This window comes from Zootoca vivipara, chromosome 7, assembly GCF_963506605.1.
Source record: "Zootoca vivipara chromosome 7, rZooViv1.1, whole genome shotgun sequence".
Classification (NCBI taxonomy): Eukaryota; Metazoa; Chordata; class Lepidosauria; order Squamata; family Lacertidae; genus Zootoca; species Zootoca vivipara.
This window is the reverse complement of record NC_083282.1, coordinates 22,895,758-22,910,540: the sequence shown is the minus strand read 5'-3', so window position 1 is coordinate 22,910,540 and position 14,783 is coordinate 22,895,758. Positions and strand designations below refer to the sequence as shown.

At 42.2% G+C, this 14,783-nt stretch overlaps 1 protein-coding gene across 2 annotated transcripts in view; it reads left to right on the top strand.

Annotated features, from left to right (window-relative positions):
• PLPPR5 (phospholipid phosphatase related 5) overlaps positions 1–14,783 on the top strand; it is a 77,755-nt gene that overhangs the window by 36,312 nt on the left and 26,660 nt on the right. For both annotated transcript variants that reach the window (XM_035123303.2, XM_035123301.2), the window contains exons 2-3: positions 3,238–3,370; positions 7,907–8,157. In XM_035123303.2, the coding sequence (XP_034979194.1) occupies positions 3,238–3,370; positions 7,907–8,157 (384 nt within the window). The remainder of the gene's footprint in view (positions 1–3,237; positions 3,371–7,906; positions 8,158–14,783) is intronic.

The window sequence follows — 14,783 nt, the reverse complement described above, 5'->3', positions numbered from 1 at the left end:
GGCAACTTGAATTTTCTGGTATGTGCTTGATGCCTTCAGAATAGTAAGAGTTTGGAAAGATCATTTGATTTTAGTATTTTTCCTGACATTCTGTAATTTTGAAATGAACCCTATTGTTTTCAGTGGGGCTTACTTCCTAATTCAGGCATCCCCAAACTGCGGCCCTCCAGATGTTTTGGCCTACAACTCCCATGATCCCTAGCTAACAGGACCAGTGGTCGGGGAAGATGGGAATTGTAGTCCAAAACATCTGGAGGGCCAAAGTTTGGGGGCGCCTGTCCTAATTAACGTGTTGCTTTATGCTTTTAAATTTGTTAGAAAAAAAATATTTAAAACACCCACTTTGAGAGTCTTTGACTGAGAAGCAGGATAAAAGTATTTTATTAAATTTATGAAAGGAAAACTGCATCAGATTGGCATTTTCTTTCATCAGCTTAAGCAAGCATCAGAGACTTGACGCAATCCTATGAGTTTCTTCATTCTGATATCACTGAACAAACGATTGTCATGAGAACACTGAAACTAAATGCTCATTTAATGGAGAAACAGAAGGCTAATGAGAAATAATGCAGCCAAGATTTGGATCATTAGGTGCAGGTGTCAGCAGGTGTCTCAAAATTAGAAATAATCGGGGAGGAGAGAAGGAGGGGAGAATCTAAACATTGGTCTAACAGCGATTGAGAAGAATGTAGGCAGAAATCTACCGCATTACTTTTACGAGATTAATAAATAAAATTCGCAAGACAGCTTGTAATTGGCAGTAAAGGAGATTTTAGAATAGAACACGGAACATTGCTTGACCTTCCCAGTGGGAGGAGTGATAACAGAATCATAAAATAGCAGCTAATGCTGGAATACAGTTCAAAGTGAGGCCCATGTACTTGTATTGAATGAACTGGATGTAAATCCAAAAGCGTGGCAGTATCAAAAGAGTAGAAAAGCCTACATCTCTATCCAAGCATGGACCTAAATCAATCACCCCTGCACTACCGGTAGTAGGGTGACAGGGCACTTTAATCCACTTTGATTGTGGAAACCTAAAATTGTACTCCGCCCTTGAATCTTGTGTGCAAAGCAGCGTGGCAGGAATCCATAAAACTGATAATAAAGTTTAGTTGTGCCACGCAACTACATTTTGTTGGTGGGATTCAAGTCCAGAACTGCAGATCAAGGCCAGATATAATCTCCTGAGACACAACAGTCTAAAGATTTGGCAACCAAGCCAGAACTAGAACAATCATTAGATGAGGCCCATTCCAGCTTTCCAGGATGGTCTAATATGCAGGAAAGCAAATTCTATCAGTAAGGCAGTAAGAATCTTCTACGTAGCACTTTCCAGTTTCTGCTCTCAAAGACTTTTAAGTCATGACAAGTTTATGGGTCGCTGTAATGATTTTACTGCAATGGCTTCTCTTTGTTTCTATGTAAATTCTTTTGGCTGTTAATTTTTGTAAGTTGCTTTGTAGTGAGCAAATAACTAAGTAAAAAAATAATAATAAGCCCCATTCCCCAAGAGCTTGAGAGTCCTGAGGTAAACCCGGCTGGAGTTTGCTCAGAGAATACTACTGTCAGATTTCTTCAGGCATGAACAGCAAATTGGAGCAGATTCTTCTGAACTTGCATCAGCTGCATTGGCCGTTTATCTGCTTCTGGACTCAGTTAAAGTTGCGCTGAAAAGGAAGTGTCTATATAATATGGTGCAACAAATCAATTGTGTTCTTTACAGTTCTTTACAGCTGCTGTGGGGAGGTGGGAGGAGAGCAAGATTACCTCTAAAATACAGAATGCTGTCAATGCTTTCACTCAACATTTGAGTGAATAAGACTCAAAATGCTGTTTTAGGACTGGATATAAAGAGCTCTCTTTGTTGTTGCCATTGTTCTGATTAATTCGCATTCAAGGTTAAATTCATATTTACTCAAGGACTTGAGGCAGAGGATATCATAGATGATATGTGAGAGACAAAGCCCTGAAATTCCTGTTTTTAAGGATTGTAGGACTGGTGTGTACTCTCTGTGTGTTTGTGTGTTCCGTAAGAATCCAGAATTAATTTACTTCCAAGACTTCTAAAATGTTATGCTAAAACTGCCTGGTTTCTTTAACCAGAATATAAAAAAACCTGCACTGAAGAAATTCCAAATTATCACACGTCATTTCGCCTGACCCCTGTTTCTAGCTCACAGGTTGCACCTGAAAATATTTGTCTTAAATGCTCATTTAATAAAAATCTAGAAAGAGGAATTAAAAAAATACATGATAGCATAATAATTATAATATGTAATCATGGGAAGTTTAAAAAACCCCAAATAGCATAAAATATGTTTTATAGTGGAATACAAGGTTCACATTGATACAAATCATATCAAATAATCATGAGTGTTGCAAAATAAACTCATATTTAGTAGCAGTGTGCCCACCATGAGTTTGCTTGGTCATATAAACCAGAAGCAAAGTCTGCCTGTAGAGGAGGGCTGTAGGTCATTGGTTTAATACAGGCATCCCCAAACTTCGGCCCTCCAGATGTTTTGGACTACAATTCCCATCATCCCTGACCACTGGTCCTGTTAGCTAGGGATCATGGGAGTTGTCGGCCAAAACATCTGGAGGGCTGCAGTTTGGGGATGCCTGGTTTAATACCTGGCCAGTCACTGGAGACAAAACTGAGCTAGGAACAAGATCTTCACTTGGTATAATGCTGTTTCCTATGTTCCATGATGGCTGGTGGGCACCTGGTTGACAATCCCTGCTCTGGCGTAATAAGGAAACAGATGACAATCTACAGCCTCCCCTCTCCCCGAATATCAGTATACTCAGCATCTCACTCGGCTAGACACTAGAGAGCCAGTGTGGTATAGTGGTTAAGAGCGGTAGACCCGTAATCTGGTGAACCGGGTTTGAGTCTCCGCTCCTCCACATGCAGCTGCTGGGTGACCTTGAGGTAGTCACACTTCTCTGAAGTCTCTCAGCCCCACTCACCTCACAGAGTGTTTGTTGTGGGGGAGGAAGGGAAAGGAGAATGTTAGCCGCTTTGAGACTCCTTCGGGTAGTGATAAAGCGGGATATCAAATCCTAATTCCTAATTCCTAATTCCTAATTCTTAACTCCTAACTCCTACTCCTACTCCTCCTCCTCTTCTTCTTCTCCTTCTCCTTCTTCTTCTTCTTCCTTCGGGAATGTTTGCACACACTTTTAAGCATATTTACTGAAATCCTTTCTTCTTTGTTCTCTCCCTTCAAGATCATCGTTGGAGAAACTGCAGTGTTTTGCTTACAGATGGCCACACGGGATTTTGAAAACCAAGAAAAAACACTATTAACCGGAGACTGTTGCTATATAAACCCACTGGTGCGCAGGACTGTCAGATTTCTTGGTAAGACTATTATGCATTCTATCCAGATTTTCATGTGTCACACAGGCTGTCCACCTGTCAATCATCCATTTTTGTTTAAAGGCATGCGTCCTGACACAGCACTTGCAAAGCCCTGATGATCAGCGGATTCTCAATGCTTGCAAAGTACTGTGTATAGGGTTTTGCATGTATATGATGCCCGGTGTAGGGCAGGTGAGTGTGGCTTCACCAAAAGAATTTTGTGGGCCAAATGAGGAAGCCTGTTGGGATGAATTAGGCTGGAAGACCAGAGGTTCTCTGCTGCTTCCTTTGAGGTTTTTGTGCCCTTTCTGGATGAAATTCTGTTGCTAAATCTACACCAGACTAGTCTTCAAGAACTGCTTATTTTGTTACATCAGACAACCTAGATTTTCATAACTCTTACATTATTATTAGTGAGCACCATGTGCAAATACATGATTGGCCTTCCTTACAAATTTATTCTCTTGAGATGCCCACTAGAGCAGTGTTTCCCAACCTTGGACCTCCAGCTGATGTTGGACTACAACTCCCATCATCCCTAGCTAGCAAGACCAGTGCTCAGGGATGATGGGAACTGTAGTCCAAAAACAGCTGGAGGCCCAAGGTTGGGGAACACTGCACTAGAGTGCTGGAAAGCAGTATTCACCCTAGATCAGGGTTTTCGGAACTTGGGTCTCCAGCTGTTTTTGGACAGCCAGTGGTCAGGGATGATGGGAATTGTAGTTCAAAAAACAGCTGGATACCCTGGTTTGGGAAACCTTGCCCTCCAGCTGTTTTGGGACTACAATTCCCATCATCCCTGACCACTGGTCCTGTTAGCTAGGGATGATGGGAGTTGTAGTCCAAAAACAGCTGGAGGGCCAAGTTTGGCCACCACTGCCCTAGATGGTGGTTTTTGCCAACCTGTTGCTCACCAGATGTTTGGGACTACAACTCCCATCAGTTACCGAAAACCTCTGGAGGGCAACAAGCTGGTGAAGAATGACCTATGGTAATACTTTCCCCTCACGTTAATATTCATCTTGAGAACTACAAGGAAGCAAATAAAGAAATAAATAAAAATAGGATGCCACACACCATAGTCCTATAAATCCCAAAACATAAAAATATTGCACCAGTGAAAACAAATCCCTACAAAAAATTGTAATTTTGAGGCATCTTAGAGAATTGTTTTTTGTTTTTTGTGTCCCTGAAAACCTTTTCAGAATATTTTAAAAGAGAGGCAGTGATTTTCAACCTGGTATTCCCAGACCGATTTCTAAGGAACTTGATGAAACCCCTGAAAGAATTTGTCACATGGTAACGCATCTGCTTTTTCTTTTCAGTAATGAGATGAATACATCTGTACTTGATGAGCAATAAAGACCCAGGGCCTAATACATGCAGCTTTGATAATAAAAGATTCAAAATAAACATTCCTCAGTTTTGCTAACGTTTTGTTGAATATGCAACACAGAGAAGCATTTTCAGTGGAAGAGATATTGCTAAACACAAGTTTTCATAATTTGATGTACCGTATTGGCCTGAATATAAGCCACACCCGCAAATAAGCTGCACCTTTAAAATTCAGGGGGGGGGGAAATATTAATGGTGAATTAGAGGAAATATTAATGGTGAATAAGAACAAATATATAAAAAATTTATATCAGATAATTTTAAAATGGAGAACTGAAGAAGAAATGACGAAGGATTTTATGATTAAGTGGGGTCAAGACCTGGGAAAAGCTATCCCAATGCAGAAATGGGAAAATCTATGGGAAAAAGATTCAAATTTCACGCCCAATTACGATCTTAAGGAAAATATTCTGAAAATGCAAAATAGGTGGTACTTGACCCCACTAAAAATGTCTAAAATGTACCCAGGGACCAGCAATCTATGTTGGAGGTGTAGAAAGGAGGTCGGAACATTTATCCACATGTGGTGGAACTGTAGTGTAATCAGAGAATTCTGGGAAATGTTGTATAATGAATTAAAGAAAATGTTAAAGTATTCCTTTAGGAAAAGCCCCGAAATGTTCCTCCTTGGAATGATACCTGAGGACATCCAACCAAGTGATAGATGTACAGTTAGTTATGCGGTCGCAGCTGCCAGGTTATTAATTGCAAAAAATTGGAAAACCACGGAAATTCCAAGTAAAGAAGATTGGCAAATAAAATTATTTAATTATTATAACTTGGCAAAAAAATCATGAAGAAATCAGAGGGAAAAATTCAGAGGAGACCATAAAAATCTGGATACCATTTATTAATTATATTAAGAATAAATTGGAAAAACCAAACACAATCTTAGATGTCTAACAATTCTGTCATAAATAAATTACCAAGAGAATATACAATTGTGCTAATATAATATGTATATATATTTTTCTTTTGGTGTTATGGAATGAATTAAGGTATGTAATGATTAAGTGGAATACATAAGGATAAGCTAGAAACAGGATGAGAAGCGCAGGGGGTGGGACAGGGGAGGGGTGGGGGGAAAGGGACAAAGTGGGCTCAACAATGAGATGAGACAAATGTTTTTATTGATTTTATTGGTTTGTATTGTTTTTTCTTTTTTGATACTAATAAAGTTTCTTTATTTAAAAAAAAAAATTCAGGGGGGTGGGGAGAGACAATACCCGAATATAAGCTGCTCCCTTAAAATTCCACATGCAATCATACCCATCCCATTTTACCACATGTCTGTTTCAGCAGCGATATCGTAAAAGCCAATTTTTATAAGGTCGCGAATTTAAGCCGCTCTTAAACTTTTCACAGTCGGTATTTTTTTGGGGGGGGGGAGTGTGACTTATATTCAGGCCAATACGGTATCCAGCACTTCAGCTAACTTATGTGGTTGGGTTCGGGGGGCGGGGGGGCAGAGTTGGAAGTTGTTAGAATATATTATCATTTCTCAAAATACACTGGCTGGAATAGACTGGAGGAACTACAAGGCTTTGTCGCCTGCGACAGACTTTTCCGGACAAAATTATAGTGTCTGGTCTTGAATTGCAGCCTTAGTCCACTTTTAATTTGATTGCAGACCAAACTCTGCTAACTACTAAGATGCGGAAGCTCTTTGGTAGCAGTTGAATGTAACAGACTAAGGATGAATTACAGTAACTGCATTCAAAACCTGTACTGTGCACATTCACACCATTTATTTTCTCTCGAGGTGGGCACATTCCCTTTGGCTTGACACCAGCTTGTCTTGGAAATGATCTGATCTGTTCTCCCCGCCACTGTTGACTCCCTGCAAAATAGCCTCCTATGCAAAACAGCAGCCATTTCTCTTTTGCTTTGCATAGGAGGTTGTTTTGAAGACCTGCCCTTGATAAAGCTAGTGGTGGGGGCCAAAAGTCACCCTTTGGGACCTTCTTGGCAAAAGGGGCCACAGACCAATCAGTGCAGACACCTGACTGTTTAGTGGCCTGTTTTGAAGAGCTTCCCTGGTAAAATTGCAGATTGGTGGGAGGAAGGACAAAAGCACACCTAATGATGGACCTTCTTCCTCTAAGGGAAATTATAACCAACATTTCCCCCACTTCATCTATTTCCCCAAGCTTTCTTTGTCCTGCAGAGATTCTAGGACTTTATGTAAGCTATGCAACAACAACAACAAAAAGTTCTCTCTTTGATTGCTGTGCCTCTAACTAGCTAGGGCAATGCAAATATACAATACTTTCAACAATACCCAAACCATATCTTCTTTCTTCTTTGGCGATCACTCGTAGCCGAGTAAGATTGTCTTCCATAAACACGGTTTTAACAATGAGTCCATAAGTGACTGTGGAGGCCAATTCTGGATCCACACGTCCTTCCACAGTGGGGACATTGGTTTCTGGGTGGGAGTTGATCACGGTGTGGATTTGTCAAGCATGCTTTCCTCTTAGCACGTTTCTCCCTTGCATCCTGAGTTAGAGTTAAGCCCATGACACCTTTGGTAAAGGCTGTTCTCCAACTGGAGCACTCGCAGGCCAGTGCTTCCCAGTTGTCAGTGTTTATTGACCTGACTAAGGCTTTCGACACTGTAAATCGTAATGCCCTGTGGACTGTCCTTCTGAAAATTGGCTGCCCAGATAAATTTGTAAACATCATTCGGCTCCTCCATGATAATATGACAGCAACAATCGCAGATAACAATGGCTCTCAAAGTGAACCATTCACAGTGGGATCAGGTGTTAAACAGGGTTGTGTTATTGCCCCAACTCTATTCATTATTTTCATTGCATGATCCTACACTTTGTCGAAGGGAAACTCCCCACCGGAGTAGAAATCATATATCGAACAGATGGAAAGCTTTTCAATCTGAGCAGGCTGAAAGCAAAGAGTAAAGTTACCATAACTTCCGTCATAGAGCTTCAGTATGCTGATGACAACGTAGTGTGCGCATGCTCAGAGGATGACTTCCAAACCACCCTAAATACCCAAACTATATATTAGCATTGTTATTGCTCCTGCATTCTGGATGGTACTTTCATGGAGAAATTGCTGTTGCTGTTTGTTCAGCCTTCCAGATTATAAACTCTTCCTTTTCCTCTTCCTTTCCTCTAGGCATTTATGCATTTGGACTTTTTGCAACGGACATCTTTGTAAATGCCGGACAAGTGGTGACTGGGAATCTTGCGCCACATTTTATTGCACTTTGCAAACCCAACTACACTGCTCTTGGATGCCAGCAATTTACGCAGTTCATCAGTGGTGCAGAGGCTTGCTCTGGAAACCCAGATCTTATCATGAAAGCCAGAAAAACATTTCCTTCCAAAGAGGCAGCTCTGAGTGTATATGCAGCGACATATTTGGCCGTAAGTAAAGTAGACAGCCTCGTTCTGTGATGCCTCGGCTGCTTCCTGAGCAACTACTGTATCTTGTTCTTCCTAGTTTATTTAAACTTGCTCTGCCTTAACAAACATGCCTCATGGGTTAGTTTCAAGGGTGCAGTGTGGGAGATGCCAGGGGAGCATGAACACCATGCCCTCACGCAGGGCCCCCCAGCACAGCCTGGACCAGTGCTCCTCTCTGGCTTGGCCGGCTGGGCTGCCCATTGCTTAGGTGGCCAGCTGGCTCAGTGCAGCCCTATTTTGCTCTTATGGGGATGAGCAGTGAGGGCTGGGCTGCTGCCCTTCTGTCACATGCACCCACTTGCCCCAGGAGACAGCAAACAACACTATGCCACTGGTCAGTTTTGCATCCCTTCAAAGTATGAAATGCCTCTGTTTTCTGTACAGGTGTTTTAAACAAGAGATTTTTTTTGAGCGGGGGGAGAACAGATCATGGGGACCTGCCTCACCCCTCCTGGATCAGCACATTAGAGTGTGCCATTGCAGCCCTTGAGGAGGGTAGAGTTCAACCCATTTAGGCCAGGGATGGGCACAAGAAGCTGGGATAGCTCAGTTGGTAGAGCATGAGACTCTTAATCTCAGCGTTGTGGGTTTAAGCCTGTGTTGAGCAAAAAGATTGCAGAGGGTTGGAGTAAATGACCCTCGTGGTCCCAGATTGTCTAGATGAGGGATAGCCTCTTTCATGCCCTCTATATATGTTTTGGAACACAATTCCCATAATTCCTGACCACTGGCCGAGCTGGCTGGGCCGATGGGAGTTGTAGTCCATGATACCTGGTGGACACAATAGTGACTACCCCTCATCTAGAGCATGCCTGCAGACAAACTGGGACCCACCAGCAATGGCTCTAAGAAGTGTTTCAAAGTTAAAACGACTGTAAAACGATTGAAAGCTATATTACTGAAAATCATAAATATATATTATTATTATTATTTAAAATGAAGTGTTTCAGAGGGTGGGGCGGGTCTGGGATGGATCCAGGCAAATGCAAGACTCTTACAGTTTTGGACGTACTTAGCATTCCACCTAGGTTCATTTGTTCTTCAGATGGACTAAAATAATTAACCAAAACACCCAAGAATGCATCCACTGTCAGATTGCGTTTGTCCCCAGATTAAGCAAGGGCATGTTTTAACCTATCAAATGGAATTTTCCTCCAGCTTCCCCATTAATGCTGGCACTGGAGTTGGGGGGGAGGAAAAAAAAGCTAATTTCATGCCGCTTTCCCTAGTTTCTGCTGGCCTGGTTTTATGTGGAGTCCCAGCCACAATCTAAGTCTTCCACATGAGTGAAAAATAGGCCTTGGGAGGGCAATTTGACAACACTGATGTTGACATCTGTGGGTCTTTTTCAGCAGCCAGAAGAGCACGATCACATGTCAGAGACTCTCATATGTACTTTATTTAGGTTTGTAGGTTGAGAGTTGTACATTTGAATCAATTAGGAAATAACTGATGGAAAGCAGGCAAGGAGAAAAATTCCAGGCATGCTGACACAATCCTGGGTAGGGAGTGAAACCGAAGCAATATCAAATGCCTCATTAAAATGAGTTAAAATCAAGTGTAACAAGTAACAACATAACAAAAACTAAATAGTCTAGCTCTCAAAATGCCCTTTATACAAGATTACCTGTGCTGCTGCAACCGCATTTATCTTGTCAAATTGTTTCCCTTACACTCAACAGCTTTCTCTGCTGATTATTTCAGGAATAATTCTACGGTGGAAACATTTTCCTTTTCCTGAGATCAAGTACAAATAAGAAATGAGTCAGATCTCACACAAAGCAGGCTGTGCCACACATTCTTTTGTGGCCCAATGTCTTTTCACAAATTCTTGGATGTATGCCAACTAGGAATATTGAGAATTAAGATGGGAGGGAGAGAAATACCAAAAGCATAGGGAAGAGAAATACTCTTTGGTTATTCTCCATAATCTCTGTTGTTGTTGTTGTTGTTGTTGTTGTTGTTGTTGTTGTTGTTGTTGTTGTTGTTGTTGTTTTTAAGACTGAAAACATATAGAAAAACTACTTAAAATAGTTTCTGCTTTCAACAAGTTACTGGCATGCACTTGAGCACTTGTGCTGCAATATCTGTGCCAGTAAAGCTTCATATTTATGTCATTATTAGAAATACACATGGCTCATATCCACCAGGAGTCATGTGTGGTGAGTCCAATTCTGTGAATTCCCTTCCCAGCTGAGATCAATCATCTCGCCCCTGCTTCCCCCCCCCCGTTGAGGTTTATTATTAATTATATTTGCATACTGCCCTTCATCAGAAGTTCACAGGGTAGTTCACGATATAAAGATTTTTTTATGTAAAATAATTTTAAGTAAAACTAAGTCTGCTTTTCTGTTGGATCCCATTGGTATGTCTTCTGTAATCCCTATTGCAAACTCAGTGGTGTATAAATTATATAATGATCAAAGTGCATACAAGTGACTTAGAAAAAATAAATCTGTTAGCATCTAAGGTAAAGGTAAAGGGACCCCTGACTATTAGGTCCATTCGTGACCGACTCTGGGGTTGCGGCGCTCATCTCGCATTATTGGCCGAGGGAGCCGGCATGACTAAGCCACTTCTGGTGAACCAGAGCAGCTCATGGAAATGCCGTTTACCTTCCCGCTGTAGCGGTACCTATTATCTACTTGCACTTTGAGGTGCTTTCGAACTGCTAGGTTGTCAGGAGCTGGGACCGAGCAACGGGAGCTTACCCCGTTGCAGGGATTTTGAACCGCCGACCTTCTGACCGGCAAGCCCTAGGCTCTGTGGTTTAACCCACAGCGCCACCCGCTGTCCTTGTTAGCATCCAAAGCCTTGGTCAAACAGCCTGCACAATTTATAGTTCACGAGTCTAAAGGTAGTCACAAAGTATGGACTTGACGAACTTCCTGGTTTTTTTTACTTCCTGCCAAGCATGCAGTAGTCCCCAAGACATGGGAGCTGGATTCATAGATCACCAGACTACATATTTGGGTAAATATGGTTTGGAACATGGTGGACATGGTGCAACAGGTGGACAGGTGGCCCGGTAGTGGCTGGCAGAGGAGGGTGGGGGTGGCGTGGCTCACCTGGCTTCTCAGCTGTCGCCATTAACTGAGAGGGGAGAGGCACTAGGCTGGTTGGTGCAATGCAGGTGCTGCATTAGGAGTGTCCGATGGGCTCCTGTGCTGCCCTGGCACTGCAGAAGCTGCAGCAGCTTCTTCACCACATTGATTCCCTCTGGGCCCTGGGGCATCCAGGTAATTAGCAGTGCCCCACTAGCTGCTGCTGGGTATGCCAGTTGGCATACGTGAATAGGGAGGAGGTAAATAACTTGGGTATCATCCATGACTACTTCACCAGCCCACCAGAAACATCCACCAGGGGTTGGGAGCAGGACTATGGAACCTGAAGACCAGCCTAGAGTCAAATTAATTTGAAACCCGTTATCATTATTATTAATTGTTACATTTGAATGCCACCCTTCATCTGAAGATCACAGCGTAGTTCACAACATAAAAATCGAAAACAAAATACATAATACATAAATACATTATAAAAACAAAAACAGGCCAATAACCCACCTCCCACAATCCAATGCATGGCTACTCACTGAGTTCAATGGGACTGACCCCTAGCTAAGTGGGCACCTAGGTTTTAAGATACGGATAATCATTAAGGCATCTGTTGTAACCTTTCCTCATACGGGGAAGGTTGCTTCATCCACTTGATCATCTAAACCAGGAAAAACCATTTAGGCTAGTGACCAGCACTACATCTTACATTGGCTAATTCCATAAGTTAAATAACTGTTGAGTGAAGAAACATTGCACGCTGTGTTAGGATCCAACAGTGATCTTATGAGGTGGCCTTGCATATGTGGGTTGGGAATATGGTGCCTCTGATCTCCTAAACAATAGCAGTTTAAGCATGGCCTTTTAGGCTGCTGGAGGCTGGGATTGAACAATGGAGAACAGAGTGCTTGGTAGCCCTGTAATGAGTAGCGTTTTGGACATGGACTTGGTAGTTCAGGTTCAGAAACCTGAAACTTGTAGGACACAGATGGAGAACGTATAGTCCTCCAGGTTTTCTCCACCTGCATAGCAAACAGCATTTGGAGGGACACAGATTTTGGGCCACCATCTGCCACCCTAGCATTTCTCATGGTGGTTGTGAGGAGATGAAATGATGAAAACTTAGGAAAGCAGCCCTGACCTCCTTGGTGGATGGGTGGGAGAGAAAAGTACACAAATACTCAATTTTACTCACGTTCAGTTCTGTGTATTTTGCACTCTTAACTGAGAGGAGCAGCCAGAGTTATGTCTCACACCGTTATGCCCATGTTAATTATCTCCAGGGTATCTTCTAGCTTTTAAATATCTTAGCATATTGTTTTATTAACAACAGGCTCCCTTTTTTTCGCCACTGTTTAGTGTGGGTTGATGCTGCTATGACAACTTGGGACTTTCTCTCCTGCTGGATATGCAGCCTTTTACCAACAGCTTTTATATTGGCTGTTCGGGAAACTTCGTGGCTATTTATTTTATACTGTTGTTGTTATTTAAACAAGAATCTCCCAGGAAAGATGGGAATGTTGTGGAAGTTTAGGAAATTGCCTCCTTGCCTTCTCTCATGTGTAGAACACTCTGAATCCATTTATTTTGCACAGTTGGACACATTAGCAAAATAAATTCACTATGGGGGGGGGATCAAATTGGATATCATCATTTATGAAGAGTTTTATCCCCTCTCTTTTTGCTACTTTCCAATGTGATACAATTTGTTCTGTTAGGGATGTTGGAATTGGCATCAACTTGTAAATCTGTTTCAGTAAACACTACTTGTCTCATCCTTCTTTTTCAACAGAAACCCAAAAGCCAAATACAGTCTTAACCCTTAACTATGGCTAGGGATAATCATGTTATGTTGTTAAGACCCCCAACACCCAGTGGCTAAGTCTGCATGGAACTTAATATAAAACGATGGCTTAAGATATTATGGACTTGGCTTTTTTCCTCGTCCTTCCTTCAGCACTCAACAAAACAGAGGCCAGCTATGAATTATGTGTGAACCAGAGCTTGTGGTGTGTTTCTCCCAAACAAACCACAAGTAGCAAGCCAAACAAACCATGTCAGATCCCAAATTAGCCCCCTACATGGATTGCTCATGTGAAAGGGGGAACTATGCAGAAAGGAGACGCAACTGCAGCTACTCCTGTTCCCACCTCACTCTCTCTCTCTCGCTGTCACACACAAAATATAAATATAAATAAACATTGCTCCTACTCTGCGTAAAAATCTCTCTCTGGTCCCCCATCCCTAAATTTAGGGCACCAGAAGGAAGGAGCCACAGCTGCAGACCCTCTTCCTGTTAGAGCATTGTAAGGAGCAGAAAGAAGGTCCAGGTTGACACCTGAGATTCCTACTTCTAATTTGCCTCTGTTTTAATAACACAGTGAAAGGGAACAGGACAGAAGGACACACACATTGTTTCCCCCTTCCCTACCAGTTCTGCTTGTTGCTCACATTCTTTGATGCTCCTTGACCTATTAACTGCTTCTCTGACTATGAAATATGGCCGCGGCTGTGATTTTGGACAAGAGCAGAAGGCGTGACACTAATTGGCTAACACTGCTGAGCAATTGATCTCCTGCCCTCCAATTCCAGTTGTGCATGAAGTCCTTCTGCATCCTTCCCCTCATCTCACATAAGTGTGGGGGCACTGCAGGAGGCTGCAGTTTCAGCGGTATGATGGTGACACTGCTTTCTCCCTCGGTTCCAGATGGCACAGTCTTTCAGCTCCCTCCCCCCCCCCACCTCTCTGCTTCCCAACGGCTTGCTCTGAGGCTGGGTGATGAATAGCTGCTGGCTGAATATCAATGCAAACAAGGAGGAGGTGGTCCCGTAGAAAACATTTGGAGGAAATGCCATCATGGGAACTGCTTGGAAGTTGAGCTGTACATTAAAGATAGATAGATAGATAGATAGATAGATAGATAGATAGATAGATAGATAGATGATAGATAGATAGATAGATAGATATAGATAGATGATAGAGAGAGATAGATAGATAGATAGATATAGATAGATAGATAGAGATAGATAGATATGATAGATAAATAGAGATAGATAGATGATAGATAGATAGAGATATGATAGGTAGGTAGGTAGGTAGATAGATAGATAGATAGATAGATAGATGATAGATAGATAGATGATAGATATAGGCATTTTACTTGCTTGATGTAATTGGTTTTCCCTCTGCCCAAACTCATACCTGTTTTCAGTTAAGCCAAGCTGAAGTTGAAAAACTCTTGTATTTTTTCAGGTAACAAGTGATAATTAAAAGATTCCCCCCCTAACTCTATGGAAGGGCACAGCATCTAATTTGCATGTAGAAGAACCAGGTCTGATCTCCAGGTCTGGTTGGAAAACAACCCTGTCTGAAACCCCAGAGAGTCACTGCCAGTAAGTGTGGACGATACTGAGCAAGATGGCGCAGTCATCTGACTTGGTATAAGTCAACTTCCTATGTTGCAGTTACAGGTTGTCTCCATGTCAGGTCTTGCTTGCGAGCTTCCCATTAGCATCCAGTTGGTCATTGTGACA